We start from the raw sequence: 26,422 nt of genomic DNA on the forward strand, positions 1-26,422 counted from the left end.
TGCAAACATTTGTGAATCAGAATAGGCATATCTAAAGGAGAAAATACATGTATCAGTCTGAACTCGTTTGGATATTTCACAACATATTGAAATGTAGACTGTCTTAAAATGTGGGACTGATGCATGAAGACATGCAAAGTGAAGTGAAATGTCAGAGTATGCTGTCAAAATGAAGTCCTTTATGTGGTCTTGAGGTCAAAGCTGTAGACTCGGCACACAGTTGTGATGTTTTACAAATGCACACATGCAGAGGAAGATAGAGTAGAAAATCCAGATAGCATTTCAAACAGAAAAACAGATGCTCTGAATGCAGCAGAACAAGATAATTACCTCAAAGTAGTGGTCAAATTTAACTCATCGTGAATCTTTCTCTTTTGTGGAGGCAGTTTCAAACAAATTTTATCATGTTTGTAAATTGTAAAATTTCAAACTCAGTAACAGTCTATTGAAGCTCTGTGAAAGAAGTTATGCTTTGATTCATGCAGTTATCTTAGAACCTCTTTGATTTTTATGAAAATAACCAGATAGGACAGCCATGACTTCCTTCAACTGAAACATTGATTTATTAAATGACCATAGTTGGTGAAAATCTATTTAAAGCAAGGTTGTGCAATACCTATGAATATTAGTGAATATGTAGACTCAAGTTTGCATGCTATACAAAGTGATTCGTGAATCAGAACCAACATATTTAAACAGGGGTGACATGCATTTAGAACAAACTCTTCACAAATTTAACTTCAACACATAAAATCAGAGTTAAAATAAATTAAAAATCCAGTTGTAAAAATTAAAATATTTAAATGTCCAGACTCTTGTTTAAAGTTTAATAAAGCACAGTTGTATTAGTATACACTACATTGTTCACTTAGTACCAATATCTTTTTGGTACTAAAAAGATATTGGTACTATTGGTATTAAACAAAAATATGTTTAATATAGTAAACATATTTTTGTGAATTGCTGGAAAAATTGGAAACCTGCTGCTCTGCAAAAAATTTCAGCAAGATAAGTTGACCTAAAAATGCAAACAAACACCAAAATCTTTAATGATAATGGAGAAACACATTTAAGCATGCACATTTGTCCGTGTGTTCACACAAGTAGATTTTCTTATCAAACACAATGTCAGCAGTCAGTAATCACTATGACAAAGCTGGTACTCCTTTAGGTTTCTGCTCTGTTAAAGTCTGTCAGCAACCCTTTTCGGCTTGTCATCACATCATTTTGTGCTTGTATTTATAGTTGAGCATTTAAACCTGTGAGTACAGCCAGGTGAAATGTTAACTTTAGTTTCACCTCTATATTTAACTCCTTTGAATTCTCCCATCATTTCCCTGTTATTGTAAGAGCTTCAGGGACCATTCACTGCTCTCAGATGAATGAGGCGATGCCAAAGGAACCATGACGGGAGAGACTAAACACAAACGAAATCTCTCCCTCTGAGATTTCCTTTAATTATGTCCCTCTCTTTTACTACTTCTGCTTTTACTTTTTAAGGCTTTTACTTTTGTCTCCGGTGCCTTCCAAAAAATTCATACCCCTTAATTTTTTTTTATTTTGCCTGAAAAACTTCAATGTATTTTACTGTGATTTTATGAGACGTGACCAACACAACGTTCAACTATGAAATGCAAAGAGAAAGGGTGCAAAGTTTTCAATGTTTTCTTTTGTTGTTGTTTTAACAAAAACAGTTTTGTAATTTTGTATTTTGCCTTCTTTACTCTGATCACCTTTAGTCCAGTCCAACCAATAGATTTCAGAGGTTACATAATTATTAAATAGAGTCCCTGCATATGTATTTTAATCTGAATATGGATATGAATGCTCAGAGTTGATGTAACATTTGATAAAGCTAAATTCAGGGAATGTGTACAGAAAGTATACAGCAAGATTTACGATTTGAAATTGTGTAAATGTAGGCATAGAGTTGAGGTAGAATGAGTAGGATGGAGGTAGAATCCAGTTACTTGTAATATTTTTCTAAGAAGAATGGACAGAAATATCAGACTTTACCCCCAAAACACATGCAGCCATAGAAGCATTTGGAATGTAGTTGTGCATCATGATCAAGAGGGAATTAGATACACATGCACAGTACAGTTCTGAATCGTTAATGTATAAAAATAGTTTCTCTTTAAGTTGGTCTATTGCATACAACCTTAAATGCACCAAAATGTGAAAAAGTTACATCGGTATTAATAATTTTTTAAGTCTTTGTGAATTAATGAACTCTTTCATATCTGAACACAACAGAGGGACTTATTATTTAGGCAAAATTCTATTAAAATTTCACTAAAACGAAAAAGGAAAACCATTTGCTCATTTACACCCATTATCTCATCTTAACCATTATAAGCCCACTGTTGCAGGTGTCCATCCCTCATTGCTGTGACTCAATGTTGATTTGCCCAGACAGCAAAGCCGAAGAGCATGATCAATGAGTCTTCCCGCTGTGTTGAATTCAAAAGGAATGACCCAGCTCTCTTTTTCTCCTCTCCTCTCTTTGCTTTCTCCCAGTGGAGGGAAAATGTAAGATAGACACGAACGTTCCTGGTATACACTCACATCTGTCTATACCTCGTAGCTTCTTTTTGTTTCATTTAGTGGATTCAGCACGTTTTCTTTTTTAAGTAGAAGTAGTTCTGTGATGCAAATAACAAAGACTACAGCTTGAAAGTCCTCACTATTAGAGAAATAAAAGAGATCATGTTAGTGTAAGGGTGAAAAAAAAAACACTATGAGATTTTTGTTAATATTAATTATGCAGCTTCACACAAATTTAGAGCAACTGAGATGGAAACATCACACTTCATGGCTTATCTTAGAGATATTTTCACAGCATCCTAATAGAGAAAAATTGGCTATGGCAGCAAGTTTGCTTTTAACTAATTTGAATCATTTACAAAAGATCTGGTAGTGTGATTTTTTTCACCCTTAAGTGTTTATTAGATGTTTAGTATTCAGAAAGAATGAATCTGGATCTAAATAATTCATTATTAAATGGTTACAGGGTGGAGATAACTATTTTTCTCTCTATCTCCCCTCCTTCCCTCTTTTTTCCTCTAATTCCAAACCCCTAATTGTCTTCAACATTATATGAATCTCTTTGCCTCTATTTTCTTCTCTTTTCACCATCTTTACTCCCATTCTCACTTCCTAATTTTCTCATTACTTTCTTTATTCGCTGTATTTCTGTTCTTTTATTCCTTCCTGCTTCCCTCTGCTTCTCCTTTCGACCCCTCCCTCTTTTTGTTTGTTGCAGTGGGAGGAGATCAGTGGTGTGGACGAGCACTACACCCCCATTAGGACCTTCCAGGTCTGCAATGTGATGGAGTACAGCCAGAACAACTGGCTTCGCACCAACTGGATCACTCGCCAGTCGGCGCAGAAGATCTACGTGGAGCTGAAGTTCACCCTGCGGGACTGCAACTCCATCCCACTGGTCCTTGGCACATGTAAGGAGACCTTTAACCTCCTCTACCTGGAGACAGACGATGACCAGGGAAGCCACTTCAGGGAGCATCAGTTTCTGAAGATTGACACCATTGCTGCAGATGAGAGCTTTACCCAAACAGACCTTGGAGATCGTATCCTCAAGCTCAACACTGAGGTGCGTGAGGTGGGCCCTTTGAGCAAGAAAGGTTTCTACCTGGCATTCCAGGACGTGGGTGCCTGCGTGGCTTTAGTCTCAGTCAGAGTTTACTTTAAAAAGTGTCCACAAACTGTGAAGAATTTGGCCTCCTTCCCTGACACTGTGCCCATGGACTCCCAGTCCCTGGTTGAGGTCAAAGGCTTGTGTGTCAATTACTCAAAAGAGGAGGAACCCCCACGAATGTACTGTAGCACAGAGGGGGAGTGGCTCGTGCCTATTGGGAAGTGTCTCTGTAACCCAGGATACGAGGAGAGAATCAGCACCTGCCAAAGTAAGAAACTTTTTAAAAATATTTTTTTTGCATTCTTTAATGTCCAATGTCTCATCTCTTCCTGTGTGTGGAACCTCTCTGATCTAAATAAGTCAAAGACCTTTCCGAGGTCACAGATTGATGTAAAGACTTCTACACTTCATATCTGTCAGTTTAAGGGCTTTAATGTGAAATACTTGGTCTTTGTGTGCACATTACATACTTGACTGTGGATGCATTCTGTTTGGGAAACCTTCAAACAAATCCAAGGCTCCCGAGGTGTCTCTGGATAGGTTGCCCAGCTGTACACATGTATCTCTCTATATGTAGACGATGTGTTATCCAGGTCCGTCAGCAGGCGGGTGCAGCCGGCAGTAATTTGGTAGTAACCTTTTCTTTGACACATCATTAGCTTTGGAAGATTTTAGCTAGAACTGCACAGACAGGTCCGACAAAGGGAATAGACTGGAGTGGATTATAATGGAATAGCTGTGGTGATGATTGTGGGTGCGGGTGAAAGTATGGCAGGAGGTTAAACTGAGATTGATGCAAATATCTTTGTATATCATTGTCTGGTCATCATGACTGTTCTGCTGCTTGCACAATCTTCACACATGTTTTGAAAGGGAAATTGTTCCTGTTGTAGTTCCTTGGAAAAAATTTCTTACAGACCAACACAAACTATAATGTAGTTGTGAAGCGGGAGAACGTAATTTATCAATTTTAAATGTCTTAAACTCTGGAACTGTGGCAGATGTCAAAAATCAAAATCAAATCAAATTTTATTTGTATAGCACATTTCAGCAGCAAGGCATTTCAAAGTGCTTTACATCATATCAAACACAGAAACACAATGCAACATAGAATCAACAATCAAAACACGACATTAAGTCAGGTTCCATCAATAAATTTGTAATTGATTACGTTTCCAATACAATCCTAAACAGGTGGGTTTTTAGTTGAGTTTGCATCCATAGAAGGTTTACCTGTTACACTCCTACTGTGTTGTATGGAACGAAATACCTATTGCTATTTTTATTCCCACTCACGCTCACAATCACACAGTTTAAAACGATGTAGACAGCATTTTAATGGACTTCTGGCACAAGGCTCCGTACACCTCTTTCACGGAATTTCGAGCAGGGACTATGCCGTCCCTCACTGATTTTTGTGCAATGCTATGGTACCTATTAGTGTCTAGAATTTACAGGGTTTCCGTTACGCGCAATGACCCTCAGTCACTCGTCGTTTTTCTTCTGGCACCAGGCTCCGTACACCACTCACGGAGCCTGGTCATGTCCATGTGTCATTAGATGTGGATCACAATCCAGTCTTTATAAATGTGCTAATAAGAAGCCATGTATGAAAGAAAGCAATAAAGTAAGTTTTGTTTGCAGTTTGTCACAATCCATGGAGGATACACAAGAAACCTGAAAGAAACTTGTAGAGGTCACAGCCACATAGCTCAAATTTCTTTCCTAGTTTAGTGATCTAAGCCTATTTTTTTGCCATTTACGCCACATGCTATGTAGAGTGTGAAACAAACCACACAGAACTCTAATTACACCATCCTTGGGGTGAAGAATGGTAGTTGCAATGTTATGCTGTGAGGATTTTTCAGTTGGGACAGGGAAACTGGTCAGAGTTGATGGGAAGATGGGAGCTAAAAACAGGGCAATTGTGAGAGAAAACTTGTTCTCTACAAGCTACAAAAGACTTGAGACTCCGACAGAAAACGTAATCTTACTGATCTTGAGCTTTTTACAACTTGTCTGTCTCTAAATGTGGGAAGACAGTAGCTACTTCCTATAATGGCTTTAAAGCAGAAACAATACTGAGGATTACAGCAAAGAATATTCCATTTTGCATTCTCAGCTTTTGTAGCTTGTCCCAAACGGTTCCTTGTTCATCAGTGCTTTTCTCTCCAGAGACATGCCCGGTGTTAATTAAAGATCAAAGGCAGTCTACTAGGTCAAGCCCCTGCTGTCAGGGCCAGGGGACGCTCTTTTTCTGGAACTCTGGACTCCAGACAAGCATTTTCGCATCGCCCAGATGCAAGGTTAATTTTAGTCAGCATGGCTGGATAAAGTCAGAAAAAAACAATATAATAAACAGAGACCGGGAATAAAATATATATCGAATGAATATATATTTCAGTGGCTAGAAAAAGCACATAACCTGTCATATTTTTGTTGCATTTTTCTATCTGTTATTCAGACTTTTCTCAAAAATGTAACAAAAGAACAAGTTTGATAGATATAATGGAATGATGTTATGGAAATATATGTTGGACTCCCATCAACACACCCACACACGCACATGCACACGCACACGCACACACAAGCCCTCACCCCTCCCACTTCGCTGTCACCCTCCATTCGCTTCCTGCGTCTCTGTGAATTGTGTGAATGTTTGGATGTATTTGACAATCTCTTATTAGTTTCAGAGTGCTCTAATGGACTCTAATAAGGTCTTGTGTTACTACGGAGTGGGACAGCTGCACCAAGAGGCCCCTGCAGCCCCCTGCAAGCAGCCGTCAGGGGCCCCCATCATGCCGCACGCTCACCAGGCCCTCTGTGTTAACAGATAGATGGCCAAATGGCGTTAGGTCGCCATATATGCTGGTACCATAAAGAGGAGGAAAACATATTTACAAGGCTGCACACATGGAGTAAAATGGTAGAAACAGATGCGTGAGGGATGGTTTATCAAGTATACACATGTTACAGATGCTCAAGCCGGCACATGTTGTGAAGCTTTATCGCATTAGTCTGTGATCTATTTAAAATTTTATTGTAAATGGACATGAAAGCCTTTAATTGTACTTGTACAATCCACTGTGATTTTACATTGAGAAATCTGTTAAAAATGTCTATCATTTCTAAGCTAAAACCGCAAAATCAGCTGTGAAAAATTAACTGCACCTTAAAATGTAAGTTTTCAAATTACATTTTTCTTGCTAAGAGAAAAAAAAAACTGTCCACCTAAGCCCTACACAAAAATAACATTTGCCCCCATTTTTAAATTGCGAATTAACTTTTATGTCTTGGATGCCTATGTTCAACTTTACTAGCCACACCCAGATCTGAGTACTATTTGTGCTAAAGAATCACTCAAAGCAATCTCCCTGACAACATAAAGCAGGCTAAATGATCTTAAAAAGCCACACGTCATGTGTTTTCTAAAACTTTGGGAGTCCAAAGAAATGCAGTGAGCCATCATCTACAATTGGCAAAAACATGAACAGGTGAAAAATCTTTACAGATTGACCTTCCAAAACTACTCCGAGATTTTTTTTGGTTCATCAAAAATGTCCCAAATTTATTCAAATGCATGTCTTTCAGGTTTATGGTGCATTTATACTTTCACAAAATGCCATGGTGGTTTGAATAAAATGTTCCCCTAGATTAAACAAGATCATAATTTAAAAACTGTTTTTGTACTTACACAGTGTCTTTGATTTTTTTTTCTATAAACTGGAAACAAAGAAGCATTGATGGAAAAAATATGGAAAGAGTTAAATACTTTCTCACACCACTGTCTGTTTTCAAATGAAAGAAGAGAGGAGAAAGATTTACTAGACAGTGGTGAAATTATTAAAATAAACTTTATTTTTGTTTTCATTAATACTTTAATGTAGTTTCTTCTATTTCAGTAAAATATTTTATTAGTGGGATTGTGGGAGTGTGAGAATATTTGTTTTTATTTCCAGAGACTCTAAAGTATGTTTAACTTAATTATTTGAGTACACACCACTAATAGACAATCATTGCGTTGTTGGGCTGTAATTTTGTGTCCATGTTTGTTTGCTTGTGTGCAAGGCCATAGTTGCTGGTTAAATGTCAGACTGTTTTTTCAGTGGCGCCGTTGAAAGAAAACACGCACTCTGCCTGGGTGAGGCCGTGAGAGTACATATCCAAGCTGCAGATATATGAGAGTACATGTACGTTTTAATTTTTTTATTTTTCATTTTTTTGTGGAGGACTGAATGCATTACTGGAACGATTCAATGGGTATTTATGTAAACATATTTTAGTTATATGATCCTTATCAGAGCAGCTGGTGTCAATTGATTTATTCATCATGTAGAAATTCAGCGCTGATGCAGAGTAATCAGAAATGTCCAACATGTATAGTGGTGTCACTCGTCTGGATTACTGTATATCTTGCAAGAAGCCTTCAGCTTTTCCACACAAATGTGAAGCCAGATCTAATCTCGCTAAGTCCATCTTTCATCTGTCAATACAACAAAATGGAGCAGGTGAACCTACTCGTATCTACCATCAGTGTGAAATTCCTGCAACCTTAATTTGATCCTAAAACAGCTAACGGCGGCCTGTTTGTGAAAACTGTGTGTGTTCAGAGGATTGTGTGTCGGTGTGTGTGTCTATGTGTTGCATGGGCAAGCAGCTGTTCTGCTGTACGGTGAGAGGAGATCCAGGTTTACATTCTTGCTGGATTTATCAAGAAACAAAGCCCTGAAACTAGCCAGCTCCACAATATTCATTGTACTGCAGAAAAAAATCTTTGCACAAAGACACACTATCAAATCTACTTCAAGCTCATATGCATCACTTGCCTGAAATTGTTCATTCATTTATTTGAAGTGAAGGATCTGGCTTTATACACAAATGTCTTGTTTTGTCAGTTTCTTGCTTTAAATATTGTTCCTACTTTTCTAAGTCCTTTTAGACTTAAACAATATTTCAATATGACCTAGACTTGATTTATTACATCAACCCGGCCTAGATCAGTCTTGAAAAAAGATATTTTAATTTCAACAAGACTTTTACCTGGGAAATTGAATAATATAATTAGTATTCAATTCAATGCAATTAACACTATATTTATATAGTATTAATTCATAATAAATGTCGACTTGAGGCACTTTACCAATAACTTCCTTTAAATTCATTCAGTCATAAATTACAATTCATCCTTCTGACTAAACTGTAAAAAATTGACATGTTCAGATTAAAATTTTTTTCCTCTCAGCAATAAAAAAGGAAACCTAATTAAAAACAATTAATAAAATTAAATTAAATATTATATATACAAAGTATTTTTCTACATATCCTTTTTTTCAAAAGTAACACATAACTCTAAATAAAATATATATATATATATATATATATATATATATATATATATATATATATATATATATATATATATATATATTCTAATCTATTATTAATATTAATATACATTTATAGTTTTCTGGTTCACATTTTTGCTATATATCATCCATAAAACATAAATACAAACACAAATAATCAATAAATACTCAGATTTTATTTTTAATTTTTTTGTGGGTGTGTGAGTTTCTAGCTGTCCAAAATCAAACAAAAATGTCTGGTGATTGCTCCTTCTCTTTCGTCCCACATGTTCTTCTCATCCCACTGCCTGATGGTCTTGGCTGCCGAGTTCAAAGCACTTGGTCCATATCACGTCAAATGTTTTATATCACTCTTCACTCTCTGGCTTAAGTGATTTAGCGGCTGCCCTTGTGCACAGAATTGCTTCGCTCTCAAGCAGATATTTTGAACTCGCATTGTACATCTTCCACTGAGGCTGTCACGCGAGCCTCCATCAACTTGACCAATCATATACTTAGGCTGGGCCTGAGCTGATTTATTTTTGCTTTTAATAATAACCAAAGCTCTGTTCAGCAATATTGTGCGCTCACGCAATGAATTAAATGATTTTCTGTAATGACATTGTGGCTGCCTCTACGTAGAACCTGGTGAGAGCACACAGATAGATTTTTGCTCTCTTTCTCACAGATGTTTCAAAAAAAGTTTGCTCTTGAGTCTGAAGTAATCAAATTTATATAATTCAATCTTTATTTTATGGTTCAATAAAGATTTCTTTATTACTGTACTCACTGTTCCTTTTTAGAGATCTAAAGTATAGTACATTTAACAATAATGGATAAAATATGAAAATATCATCATTATAATACGCTGTGTTTTTTATTCGAATTAATAAATTAAAATGATGCGTCACTGCAGAGCTCCCACATTTGTGCTGACTCTTTCCTCATGATTTTCATCAAACACATTGGTCTTTGAACTACATTTTTTTGTATATTTGTCTGCCAGACTGTTGAGATTGAGTGCTGTGAATACATGGAGCTGCTGGCTCTCCTCTTGTCCCCTTGGAAGGACTCTGTTTGTTTTTGTTGGCCATTATATAACCACCGGCTCTCACAAAAACACGTCAGTTCCACACACACTCACAAACCCCTTTGAAATCCACACACACGCACAGCAGTGGTGCTGTCTGTCCCCCATGAGTTGCAGCAAGCACAGTGTCTTCCTCTTGTCCAGGACTGAAGAAAAATACTCAGTTACTTTGGATCTATACCCAAGCATGTGTTTGCATACTGTATATTCATATGTGTGAGCTGTTACCCTTTTCATTGCATTGTCTGTATCGGCGTACACTCACAATGGGCGAAAAACAGGCACTACATAGTCCTGTTCCTACTGGAAATTCCCTGTTAAAGGGCACCTTCACTCTTTATGGTTGAGTATCCTACACTTCCGCTACAAATTTCTAAACCGAATCCAGGCAGTCAGATCAATTCAATCTTTCCTGTGCGTACTTGTTTGGGTGAACCAAGGATACAGTACAGAGCTTTGTTCTAACACTGGTGTTCTGTTGCTTAAGTCTCCTCTCCTCTTCTCTTGTCAGTTTAGCTTAGAGTGGAGGCTTTTGCTGCTGCAACTCTTTGGCTGTGTGCTCCCTGGCATTTAGCCCTCTTGGACCTGAAAAGAAGAACAGAGGCGGGAAAAGAAGGACAAGCCCTGAATTGAGTGTTCTCATAGGAAAGGTCTTGAACCAGATTGTTAACAGTATATTTGCCAGATTCAAATCTACACCCGGGCCCTCTTGCCATAATAGACTGGTGATCTGTCCAGGGTGGGCTCCACTACTCTCACGTTGACCGCTGGAAGGCTTCAGAACCTCCTGTGACCCTGAACAGGATTAGATTGGTATAGAAAATGGATGAATGGAAAACTTGAACCATTTGCCCCTCGGAAACTATGTGCAAACATTTACATTAAAATACAACATCCTTTAATCAATCTTACATACAGTAATACTAATGTACAAAATTACCTACAGTACTTCCTGGTCTCCAGCTGCCAAAAAGCTTCTGTAAATTTTATAGAAATGGTTTTACAGTGTTTTCCATTTGCAAAGACATCTGTAGCAACTCACTCTGGAGAAGTTTTCTGTAGACTTAGAGCATTGGTCAGATGTTTCATAGATTAAAAGTCACTTTTATGATCACATAAGGAATCATTGTACTGTATCTAAAGTTGGATAGGTTACCTGGCGATGTAGTTACACTGTAAAGCCTCCTGGTTTGGAAACAACTGGGCTATTGGGTTAGATCAGCAACCAAAAACTGTTTCAAAGCTTAAAGTTTGTCACAGAAAAGAACAATTCGCGATTTGTTTAGACATCCTTGAATCTGAATAAGAGATGCAGTCCTGATTCTGAAAAAATGTCATGCTTGGACCCTTAAGAAGAATTGTTTCATAAATATGTTGGGACGGTTGACATGGTTGCATCATTAGTCTGTACAAATCAATAATCACATGAGCTGCTGTAAATTTTTCATTAGTTTATGTTCTAAAGAAACCTATTTTACATTAACTTTAGAACACATTAAGATCAAAAATAACCTTCTCTTCCTGTCATTCTAAGCTATGTAACATATTTAATTTATTTACTTATTGTGTTTCCCTACATGCCATTCTATTTGTCATTTTGATTGATTTGACTATAATGTGACAGAAAAGTAGAAAAATTAAATTTCCATAATGTATAAAGTTAAATGAAGGAGATTAAAGTCATGATTCTACAAGCCCAAAGCTGAAAGCAAGTAAACAAATGGCCATTTAAAAATGATGTCTAAGCATATATTTTGATATTGCTTTTATTTCATGGTCGTAGTGGTTTGAACTTGTCAGGAAGCACCAATTGATTGGCCTAAAATCAGTGTTGATCAATATAAAGCTTCCATTGGCCTAAAGACAAAAAGGAAAACATCACTCGATGGCACTGACCAATATTGTGTGGTGTGTCCTGGATCAACTTTGCCCTTAAACTAACAGGATTTGTTAGACTTGTAAGATATATACAAAGATATACAGTATATCTTTGTATATATGGCGAAGTTTGTGAAGCTGTTGCCTTGCAGCAATAAGGGAAGATTTATTTTGCTCCTTCATTATTTTTCCCTTAAATTAAGCATTTGAGTTTCTTTTTAAAAATTTTACTTTTTTATGTGAAGCAAGTAATTCACTTTTCTAAAATTGAGTTTTCTGGGGATTTTCAAAATAACTGAAATTTGGATATAATCAATACTAAAAAGAAGGTAAAACTATGTGTTTATGTATAGGCTTTACAGACATTCTTATGCTGTGTTCTGTCTGTCTAAGACGCACTTCCCTGGTGTGAACTTCAGAACCATGTTCCATTCAAATCACACAATGCTTTGTTCTACTGTGATACAAATTAATGGTACTATATCACTCCTAAGTGTAGTTGTAGAGCCTTAGGACACTAATGTGTTTAATTAACACAGCCAAATGGTAGACTGTAATTATATTTTTTACTCATAAAATATAAAGAATCATATGTCTTAAAAAAATGTCTTACTGCATTGAAAATCATATTGAGCATAATTTTTTCTTAGTATCATTTGAAATTTTTGTGTTGTGACAAACTTAGTTTGCAGTTCTTTAAATGTGGCTAAAATAGCTTACAGATCTATGTTGGTACTTTTTATAACATATTTTTTTTGTTCATTTTTCATTGTTTGCAATACAAAAAGGATTATGTTGATACTGGCTGTAAATTATTAACATCAGCCCTAACCTTTTCTATAAGTGCATCCTTACTGTGGAAATAAAATAAAAGTGGAGCTAGGGCTGTCATGCTGAGAACATAACAGTAATCATATTTACTCTCTCCGTAAAGCAGCAGAAGAATTATGTGTTCTTAAGGAAAGAAGTCACAATAACCAAAACATAGAGTATGATTATATACTATTTTCAAATTCAGCCTAAATTAGTGCAGTGCACACCAAACAAGAAAACTTTTCAATAATTTAATATGTTCTTAAAGCAAATACAGTAAATTGAGCCACCACTGCCATACAAAATATGAGATTAATGTATCATATGTTTTCTGATACAATGTATGTCAACCCCATTTAATTTACAAGATTCTTCTTCATCTGTGTTTGCACACATAAAGTGGCTCACATCAGTGGATTTTGTGAGTGTTTCTGAGTGTGTGTGAATGTGTTTCTGGCATGGAATAGCAAAGGAAGCTGTAGCCAGGGACCCAGAAAAGGTTTGTTCATTCTGGGTATTATTGCCTGTTTGCTTTTCTCTTTTGTGGGCCTTCCAATGCAGGCTGGGGGCAGCGGGTAAAGCCTGTCACCCCGGGGCCCTGGTGCTGCTGGGACTTCAAAGCTGTTGGTAACCACAGGCTCAGGAATTCAACTTAACTCTGAGGCTGACGCATACACACAAACACACGCCTGCACACAAATATACACCAATGCATAGAAACAGAATGATGCCAGGAGACTGATGGAGGTCTGAATGCATGGGGCGTTTGTTTGTTTGAGAGGCCCTGCTAGCTGACTGAACATCTTTACAGTAGGTAATTTATAGGTTTACGTGTGTATGTGTGGTGTGTCATTGCATGTATATCTTCAGTAGATTCTTTAAATGTATCATGAATTCATAGACACAGACAATTGTAATGGCACCCATTTTATAGTTGTTTAAAAACACTTGCAAGAAATAGCTCCATAGCTGCACACAGACAAATTTAGAGAAATCCAACCTTTAATGTGTGTCTGTTTATTTGATTTGGGTTAAACATAAACTCTAATAAAACGACTTGTTTTTAACTAAATTCCCAGTGGTATAATTATTGGGACCCATAACCACTCAAATCCTTTTAAAACAAATGTAACAGAAACATTATTTTAATGTATACTAGGAACGTATTAGTAATGCAAAGCTTTCTGTTTCCCTGGGGTAAAAATACAGCATTACAGAGGCATATTTCACTTAGCTGTTGGTTGCTAGAAAGGACAAGGACCCACATTTATCTTGCCACCACACACAGTGAGGCTGGTGGTGAAGAAGGTAAAACAAACTCTTTAACGTTCACTGTTGGGGTCACCAAGTCTCCATCACAACCATGCAATACTTTTCACAAACAATTGCTTGGGGTAATAGCAGGAAGAAAAACTGTTTTGTCTTACCATTGCAATTTTACACTTGGGAAGATGGCTAAACTTGAGTGTGACATTTACTGAACATGTCACTTTTCAGCAACAAACACTACATTAAGATCTGGTGTATTACAGGATGAATATGTGTAAAAACTCTTCATGCCAATTGTTAAACATGTTGGAGGATCTGTGATGCTCAACAACTCAACACACGAAAATGGCTGACCAGACACAAAATCAACCTACTTCCTCAGTTCCCAGAACAAAATACTACTGAAAATCTATAGGGTGCGCCGAGGGGAAGTAAGCATAAGAGGACCTCTGGATTTGAGAAAATATGAGAAATAATAGAAGAAGGAAAAGTCAATCCATCCCTCTCCATGCTTCAGCCTTGTGAAATATGCCAGAAGACTAAGTGCTGCCCTCTATGCAATAGAGCTGTGAAAATAATTATCAGCAGGGTTTCTAAAACTTGTGGCATTGGTGATTAAGTTTCAGCAAGTATTTCTTAACATAATTTCTCCCGTCCCACGAATAAATTAATACATTACCTAGGTTTTCTAGATTTTCTTCCAGAAACCTTGGGAAAAAGTTAGGTTTGTGCTTTTAAAATTATTTCCCATGGGGACATCTCAATGTGTGCATGGAAGCTCCACATGACCACTCTGTGGTTCAGCTTTAATAAGGTAGAAGGAGGGTATTATGTAAAATACCCCCCTTCAAAAACATACCTGGAGTGTTGTTTTGATTCCTTCATGCATGATTGAGAAATTCTTGCATCTCCTGTGGAAACACTGCCTATTTCCACAAAGCTCCTCCTTGGATCTGCAGTCCTCAGTTGAATTCCTTCCTCAAAGAGCACAGTCTTCTCCACTCAGACCCTCCAGACTAGCGGCAGCAGCAATTAGCAAACTGTGAGTCTGCTGAGCTCATTATATGGACTCCTTCAGACCATTGCCACTAAGAACCACTGTAAACAGCATCATAGAGGAGCATTGTGATATATATATACAGCATTTTTACAACTGAAGATAACATTGTTGCTTTATTGTGTTATGAAATATCACAATGTGTCTGGAAAATACATAATGCCGCCCCTTTAAAATACTTTAGAGAAAAGGGGAAAAAAGTCCAGTAAGCCTAAACATGTTTCAGAAATCATTTGTTGTGTTCATTTATCGTTCATAACTTTGCTGTTGCTGATATAACTCTTTTGTGCTTCAAGATGCATGTTTCCGTCTGAAACAGGTGATAGCTACATTGGTCCACTGTGTAAAACACACAAAAACCTCAATGTTTCTTGCCACATTTCTACATTCTCAGGGATCTGCCACTAGAGTACGTCCATCACAACATTAGCATCTGACAGTGTTGCACCTTTTCTGTTGGGACTGGGCTCTTCACGCTCTGCGACAGACAGGGACAGGAGAATGAAAACAGTAGGAAACGTCTCGCTTGTCACAAAATGAATGTTTGGATACACGTGTAATGTAAGAGCCAGGGAAGGAGAAATGTCGGAGCAGAACTTGGGAGTTAGTTTGTCATTTGTGATAAATGAGAGGAGGCAAGCTGGATAGACGAAGGAAAATGTTGACGTGATCTGAGCAAGGAGTAAAACAAATGTCTGTCTTTTTGCTCATGCTGAAAACCAGGTACTTTGTGTAAGGTTTTCTTTTTGGCAACTTTATTGATATATTAATGCTGACATTAATTTTATTCATTTCACATAAAATAACTGTTTGACAATGAAAAAAAAAACATTTTTACCTTGCAAATGTCCTTTTATTTGAAAAAGATTTGGCCTGTCAGATGTGGTCAGTGGAATATCTTTGGAAATCATTCCGAATTTACTCTCCTGACAGATTTTTTTTTAACTTTGATGAGATTTGCATCTGTTAGCCAGGACATACACTTCATCATTTCTACTCAAACCAAATGACTCAACTCAAGAAATTCTTCATCCTGGTTTTGTTCTCTTTGTATGCTGAGATTTAAGAATCAAAAGGCTTCTATGTCTTTCTGCTGCTTTGAATCTTCCTTACTAATACCGATTTGATTACTGTTATTATTTGTCTGCTATGCTTTAATACACCGTAAATTATTATCAGAAAATCCACCTCTAATCACGACTGTTTCATTGAATAATGATGTTTGTCGTTTTTAGCTAGTGTGGATCTCTGTGATCTCTTCTCTCAGAGGAAGCGCCAGCACACAAAGACAACTGAATATCATCCTAATAACAAGTCTGGACTAAAATGATTGTGTGTCATTTTTAGTATAAATTAGTATCATATTCATAAGCAACAATGCATTTAAGATGTGATCATTTTATTATGAACTACAATATGTTGTAAAATACATGGTACAATACTTGGTTGTGCCCGAAGCTGTAACCTTAGGCTCTTCTAGGGGCTGCTGCTATCAAGTGTCTCAGTTAATCTAAACACACCCTACAGGCATGTATAATAATGCGTATAGTTGTCAGAATCATTATGGACTCACTGTGAAAAGAGACCTTGCAGAGTCGTGAAAAGTCATTGTGTCACCACCTAAATGTCTCTTAAAATGGCTGTCTCCATTACAGATGTCAGTGTTTAACAAGCTTTTCATTTCAAAAGCAAAATCTTTATTTTTTTTTTTCAGTTAAAATGCTGCAACAATTATAACACATATAGGCTTCCACTGGTCTTTTTGCAATTTAGAGGGTACAAAGCTGTGACTATTAAAGCCAGATGGAAGCTCACTAAAGTGGGACTGAACGTAAAATATATGGTGGGGGTAAAAAAGTAAAATAACATTTACAATGTTTAACATAATGTTTTATGTCACTTGTGCAAATCAACAAGTGACATGTTAAAGCAGTAACAAAATAAATACAGGAAAATTTAAATATACTTCTGTAATCATTAAATACTCAAATCTATAGATTGGCCACAGAACCGTAAAACCAATTATTTTACTTTTAGATGTTAAATAAACATTGACTGTTCACTTCTGCCCTGTTTTACTTATTGGACCAATGTCAATGCATTAAAAACGGTCAATGTCAATGTTAATTGTTTCACTGAAGTATTTTAGGACTAGGCCAAGTATGCTCTTTTTTGTAAATCCAAATAAGGTCACTCAAATTCAGGCTTGATTTAGACTTGTCCTTTATAGACTTGAGGCTTGACTTAAACTCCTGGTCTGAGCTTCAAGTCTTAGTAAGAGATTTACCTCATGTAATGATTAGAGAAAGGAGACCGGTGTCTGCGATTCAGCTGATGTTTTACTGTGAAATTATGCATCTGTCATTGGAGGGAAACATCCAGCTGAAAATATCAAAATAAAATCACATCATCTTTGGTTCATTCAGAAGTTGTACATGCATTTATTTACGTTTCAATAACTTAAGCATTGATTTGGATTTGGCTCTAACACTTTAGACTTAACGTGTACTTAAAAAAAACTCTGCAATTGCAAATGTGTTCATTTCATTGATGGCTTATTTGTTGTCACAACTCTAGGTTTTTGTTTACCTCCCTTCTCATTCTCAAGTATTTTGCAGCTGAGTTTAGACTCAGCTTACTAATTAAGAGACATCAAACCACGTTAGAACTACTGGTTCTGTTACATTGGACTAACAGGGGTAGAATGCAAAGGCACATCATATTTGTCAGATTTTTGTTTACTAAAAAATAAAGAGAAATGTAATTTATTTTCCTTTCACTTCACAACTGTCCAGCACTTTGTGTTTGTGTGTCACATAAAATCTAAACACTTTGTGGGTGTGAGAAAATGTTGACAAAAAAAAAGAAAAGCTTTTACAAGCCACTTTTACACAACTGATTTTCTCAGACTTTCAGGTCCATAAATACGCTGTATGCAATAGTGTACACGCCCATGCACACTAAAAAAGCAGTTTTGGGTAAGAGTCACTGTTAGTAAATATGCCTGCTGTAACAAGCATTTTATCAGCTAATAAAAGGATGACAAAAAAGTCTGACAACTTGCTATGAAAACTTTAATCTGATTTGAACTATACTTAATGTGCATCAGACGGGAAATTTATCTGTGCTTTCTTGGCGGTGAGAGAATCTTGAAAAAAAAAAAAAGAAAACTTTAAAACGGGTCAATATGACCTGCAACATAACAGGAGGGTTAAGACACTCCCTTTTCTAATGTCACACAGTATGTTAGTTAAGATATTACCCCTTCAAACATCTGTGAATTCCCAGATCTTAACCGGCCTTTCTAAGATGATCTATAGATTCTGACTCCATGCATCCATGATCCTGCCTGCTGCCACAGTTGACAGAGATGAAGTAAAAGGTCTCTGCACTCATATGTGGAGTACTTGAGCGAAACTTATCCACCCACGAGGAGCCAAGTGGTGACATTTTAGCTTCATCTGTGTCGGTTGACTTTGAAATGATGTCAGATGGAACAAAACGCGGTTTGGTGTGTCTGCATGTGTACAATCTGTGAGAGAGGAGTAGGTTATTTGTGTGTGATAAATGTTCGGCTGGGGGCGGACACGTATGTGTGTATCAGTTTGCAAGTGCTGATTAAACGCAGTCAGGCCTCAGTGGTCAAACCTTTAGCGTTCCCTGCACGGTACATTCTTCAACCGTTCACATTCTCAGTAGAGCCAAATATGGACGTTCCAGCCTAAGACCACAGAGGACCACCTAAAAGTCCTGCAGATGTGTTTGTGCATGCATATTTTCCTATTCTGATATTTCCTTTGTGTTCGTCTAAGGTGACAACTACTTTCCTGGCTTTGAAAAACATTAAAAACATGTTTAAATTATTATCATATGTTGCCATTATATTCATGTCCTAAGAATTGCAAAAATAATAGAATTTTTCTTGACATGCTTTTATATCTGACACAGGTTAGTAGTTTTAGTTACCCCATCAGCCCTTAAGGTCAATTTTCATTAATAGTAGCCTTTGTAGCAGCAAGCATTTGCACTGACAAAATTGCTTCTTCTGTCAAACTGAAGCCCTCAATATCAGTCTTTGTCTCAGCCTCTCCTCTTCTGACAGCTTGAATGAAGTGTCATTTCCACCAGGACAAAGGACCCAACCTTTAAAGGTTGAAGGATGCTTCAGAGATGAGCACTGACCTTTCTTGTGGATTACACACACACATTCACATATTCATCCCGCAAATATGCATGGCAGGTTAGAGGCAGTGAGAAGATTAGCCGGGCAAAATGGCAGACAGCAGTGTCCGACATGATTACTGTACTCATCATCCACAGATTTCCCACCTTCGCTTATTCATTTCCCTCCTCCCCTATCTGTTCAAATGGGTGGCAGGAGACATTTTTCAAGGTGAAGGTAGCAGGGCCCACACCCTGAGATACAACACACTGATTTTTTCCGTTCATTCTGCTCTGCTGGTCTTTCACTCTTAGGGTTCAATTTCAGAGCCTGAAGGTGATGTCAAAGTGCAAAATCTTGACAAATGCTTGAGAAAACTGATTAAAACAATTCCAAGACTACCCACTTTTTAGTTTTTCAAGGTCACTTTAGATAGGTTTGTCAAATAATTGAGGGGAAAAAATGTGCTATGATCAATAGATCTGTTTGTGTAACTAATATCTGGTAAATGGTTTTTCTTTAGCTGCATTAAAAGTTGCATTAAAAGTGTCAACTTTGCACTTTTTGGTAAATAATGACACATTTGAGAAACGTTGTGTCAAACTTGTGTTAGAAAGTTGATATTAAACATGTCAACTTTCCATTAAAAGTTTGTTATTTACTAAATGACACTTCATGACCACAGTCATAAATATTTATGAAGACTCTTTCATGTTCATGACATGTATTGTCATGTTTATGACATTACCATATCAGTCTTGTTGTTAGTCTTGGTGCAGTTGGATTATGATATTCTGGGATATTGACATTACATATTCTATAAACAGTTTCTAATTTGTCAAGAAAGTAATTTTATCAGAAACAAAGATTCACAGTTTTTAGGTTTCTCAAAAATATCACTAAAATCTTCTCTTCTCTTCATAAAGCCATATAATTTTGTCTAATAAACTGAATGTGTGATTACACCCCTACTTATTAAAGAACAATGGCACTTTTGTTATAATTTGTGTCACTTGTGGGTGCATTAACAAAGAGGATTGTAACTTAGATAAAAAGAGTCTATGTGTATTTTCAAAACATCAGTATTAAGTTTACCAATAAATATATCCATTGTGCTTCTCTGTCATAAATTCTACTTGGCATTGCTGGGGTGTGTTTGCGTGTGTATGGAGGTGTTTGGGCAGGTGGGAATTACAGTTCAAAGTCTGGGTTAATTGAGCTGTAAGGTATTGATGAGAGCTCAACTCTAATGAGCTTTAGCCAATTAATCCATCGATTTACATGTAAATTGCTCCTGAAAGGTTACTGGTTGTGGTTTGGATCTGCATGTACTTACCATGCTAATGCTGTTCTGAGTGACAAATCAACACACATAAAGAGTTGAAGGGGTGAGGGTGTGATGGATTGTGTGACAAATATAGCTCCAGACTCCTTGATTGTTGGTTGATAGATTGCACTGCATTGCATTATCAGTTAAACAGGGTGTAAATTATTACGCCACAACTCAACCACAGGTGAACACGTATAATTATGATCCAAATGTCTTTCATCAGTGTGTCTGTCTTGTTTTGTTGTTTTTGTAGTGCCTCATTTTATTCATACATTTTTTTTTCCATTGTCATTAAAGGCTCTGTTACGACCCGTCTAGGGGTGGCCAGATCATAACATGAAAGGTCCCTCCTCGTCCCATCCCAAACAGCCAACACATACAAAGTTAAACATTTTACAATGATGTTTATTAAAAAATATATGTTTGATTTAAATATAACAAAAATGGAGCATATAACTTCAGAATGAGCTAGTGCCAAAACAACAAACAAAAGGAACTATCTAAATAATAATCAACTTACCTAACCGAAAAATAAATAAACCAAATGACAAAAACTTACCTCCCTAACTAAAAAAACAGGAAAGAACTAAGGCAACATAAATGGCAGCTCACTCCTACAAACTCCAAACCAAGAAGTTGAACAAACAAAACAAACAGTGTGGCCGGTTGAGATGAGCAGAGGAGAGATCTTCCAGGAAGTCCACGTCAGCCGCTTTTATACTCCTCACATCCGGGAAGCCACCAATCGGACGTCCCCCGTCGTCCTCCAGGCACCAATCAAAAACAAGTACCTGCACACTCATTTACATAATAACATTTAACGACTCCAGTCGTAACACCCCCAATCACAAGAATTAAACACACCCCTAAGTGTTTAATTCAAATGAGTTAAAAACTTCTAGATAAAGCATCAGCTAATACATTATCCTTACCCTTTTTATAGTTAATCTGCAAGTTAAAATCTTGCAGCAGCAGAGACCAGCGCATCAGTCGGTGGTTGGAATTTCGCATTTGGGAGACGAAGACCAGCGGATTATGATCGGTGAACACTTGGACAGGTCGTGCACTAGAACCAATATAAACTTCGAAGTTCTGTAACGCAAGTAACAGAGCAAGAGCTTCCTTTTCGATTGTGCTGTAATGAAACTGATGTTTATTAAACTTTTTCGAAAAGTAGCAGACAGGATGTTCTATGCCTCGCTCATCGTCCTGCAGAAGCACAGCTCCAGCACCACACAAACTTGCATCAACTTCAAGTTTAAAAGGACGCTCAAAATTTGGCGCAGCCAGCACCGGTGCACTGCACAACAATGCTTTAGCGGACTCAAACGCGACCTGACAAGAGGAAGACCAAATAAAAGGTTTCAAAGGACTAACAAGTTCAGTCAATGAACTAACCACATCTGAAAAATTTTTACAAAACCCGCGATAAAAACCACACATTCCCAAAAAGCGACGCAAGTCTTTTTTTGTCTGTGGGATAGGAAAATCAATTATTGCTTGCACTTTAGCAGCAATAGGACGTACTTGTCCTTGACCAACTTGCTTTCCTAGATAAGTGATTGTGGCTTTTCCAAACTCACATTTCGAGAGATTCAATGTGAGAGAGGCATCACAAAAACGACTGAACACTTCCGAAAGAGTTTCCAGATGTTCTGTCCAAGTGGCAGAATAAATAACTACATCATCCAAATATACTTCACAACTTTTCACTCCCAATAATACCTTTTGCATTAAACGTTGGAATGTAGCGGGTGCGTTACGCAACCCGAAAGGCATAACGGTATATTGGAGGAAATGATCAGGAGTTACAAAAGCAGAAATTTCGGAAGCTCTTGGTGTTAACGGAACTTGCCAGTAACCCTTTAACAGGTCCAACTTTGTGACAAATTTAGCGGAGCCAACACGATCAATGCAATCTTCCATTCTAGGAAGTGGAAAAGAATCGGATTTGGTGACAGCATTAACCTTCCTGTAATCTGTACAAAACCGAAATGTATTATCTGGCTTTGGGACTAGGAGGCAGGGCGAACTCCACGCGCTGTTACTGGGTACTGCTAAACCATGTTCAATCAAGTAAGCCACTTCCTGTTGCATCAAAACACGCTTTGTTGGATTTATTCTGTAAGCATGTTGTTTAATTGGCTTCTCAACCTCCACATCAATATCATGGAACAGCACGGATGTTTGGTGCGGATGATCTGAGAAAAGTAATAAATTAGCTTCAATCAGGTCAGTAATATCTTTTCGGGCAGGCTGTGACAAATGAGATAGAAAAGATTCCAAATTTCCCATCACTTCAGAGTTCCGCAAACGGGTCACAGGCATGCAACCGCTGTTCTCCCTCAAATCGTCATCTGCCAGATGATATGGTGGGGGTGAAGAGCAAACAGAAACAGGAGTAACAAAACAGGTGTTATCTACAATGCCTTCCCTGGAAACGTAACGTTTGAGCATGTTAATATGACAAATCCTCGTTTTTCGTTTTCGATCCGGAGTCTTAATCACATAGTTTGTTTCATTTATTTTTTTCTCCACCTCATACGGTCCTGAAAATTGTGCATGAAGACTCGATCCACTCAAGGGAAGTAGTACTAAAACCTTTTCACCTGGAGTGAAATTTCTACTCACAGTTTTTTTATCATAACGAGCTTTCATTTTATTCTGAGCCTTAGCCAGATTTTCTTGGGCCAGCTGACATGCATGAAAAAGACGCTCTCTAAAACTACTAACATAATCCAACACATTATGTTCAGTTTGACGCGACTCTGACAACCATTTCTCTTTAACGAGTTGGAGCGGACCACGAACAGTGTGTCCAAATACCAAATCTGCCGGACTGAATCCAAGGGATTCCTGAATGGTTTCTCTAACTGCAAATAGCAGAAGTGGAAGACCCTCATCCCAACTTTTATCAGATTCAAGGCAGTATTTGCGCAACATAATTTTCAAGGTTTGATGAAACCTCTCCAGCGCACCCTGTGACTCTGGATGATAAGGGCTGGAGGTTTGATGTTTAATTTTCAGTTCATTCAAAACTTGAGCAAAGACCTTTGACATAAAATTTGTCCCTTGATCCGTTTGAACAACCATAGGTAAACCAAAAGTCGAAAAAAAGTTTATGAGGACTTTCACAATGTTCTTCGCCTTTAACGTGCGTAATGGAATAGCTTCCGGAAAACGAGTGGCAGCACACATCAGAGTTAAGATGTATTGATAACCCGACTTGGTTTTTGGCAAAGGGCCCACACAGTCCAATAAAACTCGTTGAAATGGTTCGCCGAGCGCTGGAATGGGATGAAGAGGCGCTGGTGGAATTGGTTTATTTGGCTTTCCCACTAATTGACATATGTGACATGACCTACAATAATTCACCACGTCAGACTTTAACCCAGGCCAGAAGAAATTACGTAACACACGGTGATAAGTTTTTTTAACACCGAGATGTCCAGCCAAGCTGGCATCATGTGCGAGGCTCAGAATCTGAGGTCTGTAATCTTTTGGCACAACCACCTGGTTTATTCTATGTAGATCACCTGAATCTTGGGACCAGGACCTCATCAAAACACCGTTTTCAACAAAATAGGTCACTTGAGTTTTAAATCCATTCTTATCTGCAACAGAAAAGCAAGAACTCAGTGACGGGTCATTCTGCTGCGCTTTGACCAACATCTCCTTATTAATGTTCAAACTCAAAGTTTTATCTGCAGGAATAAGTTCAGAGACGTCACATTTTAACATTTTTACAGAGTCATTTGAATCAAAGCCATTTTCATCAAGTGTAGCCATAAAAGACCCAGACAAATCTACAATTTCACCCATTTTACGAGCTTGCGCGCGTGTAATTGCGCACGCAGGAAACACATCCAAAGTGGCAGCTGATTCATCAGCAAGGGTAAACGAAATTGGGTCATCAACAACTTCTGGTGGAGGAAACACTTTTCCGCCAGCCAGATCATTACCAAGAATGAGGGAAACTCCTTCAATAGGTAATTGCGGACGCACGGCTACTTTAACGCGTCCCGAAACTAATGGTGAACACAAGTGCACCATGTGCAAAGGGGCTTTGGTTACGCTCATTTTTATTCCCCACACGAGAATATCTGAACCACAAGATGTTTGACTAGATAAAGGCAGCAGAGATTCTAACAAAAAAGAGTGATAAGCACCTGTATCTCTAAGGATTGTGATCGGGACTTGATCTTTGTCCTCACCCGTCAAAGAAACAAAACCCTGCGAAATAAATGGCAAAAACTGCGGATCAACATCAACTTTAGGTTTTTGTTGAATATCACCGCGTACATTCGGCTGGGAAACTGACTTTATAAATCCCACACCCGCAGGAGTTTTTATACTTTTAGCTTTTTTTTTCTTCAAGACTGGGCACGCAGCAATTAAATGTCCAGGTGCGTGGCAATAAAAGCAATCACGGTTGTTTGATTTTGAAGCAACAGATGGCACATTTCGACTTACTGACCTTGAAAATGCATTTTTCCGTTCAAAAAAAATTTCCTGAAACGAATTCTGTGAAGAAAACACATTTTTATGAGTCAAAATAAATTCGTCAGCCAACAGCGCTGCGTTCATCAATGATGACGCTTTCTGTTCATTTAAATAAGTCACAATCCGTTCAGGCAGACACTTTTTAAACTCTTCTAACAAAATTAAGGATTTTAGATCACCAATAGTTTTAACTTTACACGAATGACACCACTTATCAAACAAAACGTTCTTCTCTCGTGCGAACTCAACAAATGTCTGATTAGCAGTTTTATTAAGATTTCTGAATTTCTGACGATATGCCTCAGGGACAAGTTCATAAGCTTGCAACACGGTTTTCTTAAGAGTGTCATAATCTAGACTCTGCTCAATAGACAAACTTGAACACACTTCTTGGGCTTTTCCAACAAGCTTACACTGTAGTAAAAGGGACCAGAATTCCTTCGGCCAGCTCAAAGCAGCGGCTATGCGCTCAAATGCGCCAAAATAAGAGTCGACCTCAGACTCACGAAATGGCGGAACCAATGTGATGTGCTTACTAATGTCAAAAGAAACAGAAATAGAAGAATCTGTGCTTGGTGGTTTTGGTGAAACTGCAGGAGCACTGTTTTGGAGCTCAAGAGCTCTGATTCGAAGATGCATGGCTTTCACTTCGAGCTCCTTGTTGCGGTTCTCCACCTCCCTTATATGGAGTGCGAGACGCAGATTCTCAGACGACATACCTTCAAGAGGTTTAGAATCTTGGTTGATCTCCAAGACTGCAGCAGGCACATCAGCCAGTGCTGCGTCAACACCCGCTCCAAATGCGGCGTCTCCAGCTTCCTTCACTGCAGTCACTTGCAACACACCTTTCTCCACCAGTTGTTCACACAGCGTTTCCTTCAGTTCCGATTTTCGATCACTGCAAGACACCTCAACATCATAATGGTCAGCCACAATAATTAGGTCCGCTTTTCTACATTTTTCTAATTTTACCCAAGAAGGTGAACTCACAAAATCAGCAAGGGAAAATCCCTTCTCCATAATTCCCCCGTGCACAAAATAAAACTGCCAATCAGAACAACGAACACTTACCAACAAAACGAGAGAAGACGAAACGAGACCCAAATTCAAAATTGGGAGGGGTTTGAACGGACGAGCCCCCAATTCATGTTACGACCCGTCTAGGGGTGGCCAGATCATAACATGAAAGGTCCCTCCTCGTCCCATCCCAAACAGCCAACACATACAAAGTTAAACATTTTACAATGATGTTTATTAAAAAATATATGTTTGATTTAAATATAACAAAAATGGAGCATATAACTTCAGAATGAGCTA

General features: G+C 37.8%; 1 protein-coding gene across 6 annotated transcripts in view; it reads left to right on the forward strand.

Moving 5' to 3' along the window:
* Nucleotides 1-26,422, forward strand: part of epha3 (eph receptor A3) — a 111,200-nt gene that overhangs the window by 14,885 nt on the left and 69,893 nt on the right. For 4 of the 6 annotated variants that reach the window (XM_028022801.1, XM_028022806.1, XM_028022800.1 and 1 more), the window contains exons 3-4: nucleotides 2,521-2,532; nucleotides 3,266-3,926. In XM_028022801.1, coding sequence (XP_027878602.1) covers nucleotides 2,521-2,532; nucleotides 3,266-3,926 — 673 coding nt within the window. The remainder of the gene's footprint in view (nucleotides 1-2,520; nucleotides 2,533-3,265; nucleotides 3,927-26,422) is intronic. The other 2 variants (XM_028022803.1, XM_028022802.1) reach the window with 1 other exon arrangement.

Source organism: Xiphophorus couchianus, chromosome 7 (genome assembly GCF_001444195.1).
Source record: "Xiphophorus couchianus chromosome 7, X_couchianus-1.0, whole genome shotgun sequence".
NCBI classification, from domain to species: domain Eukaryota; kingdom Metazoa; phylum Chordata; class Actinopteri; order Cyprinodontiformes; family Poeciliidae; genus Xiphophorus; species Xiphophorus couchianus.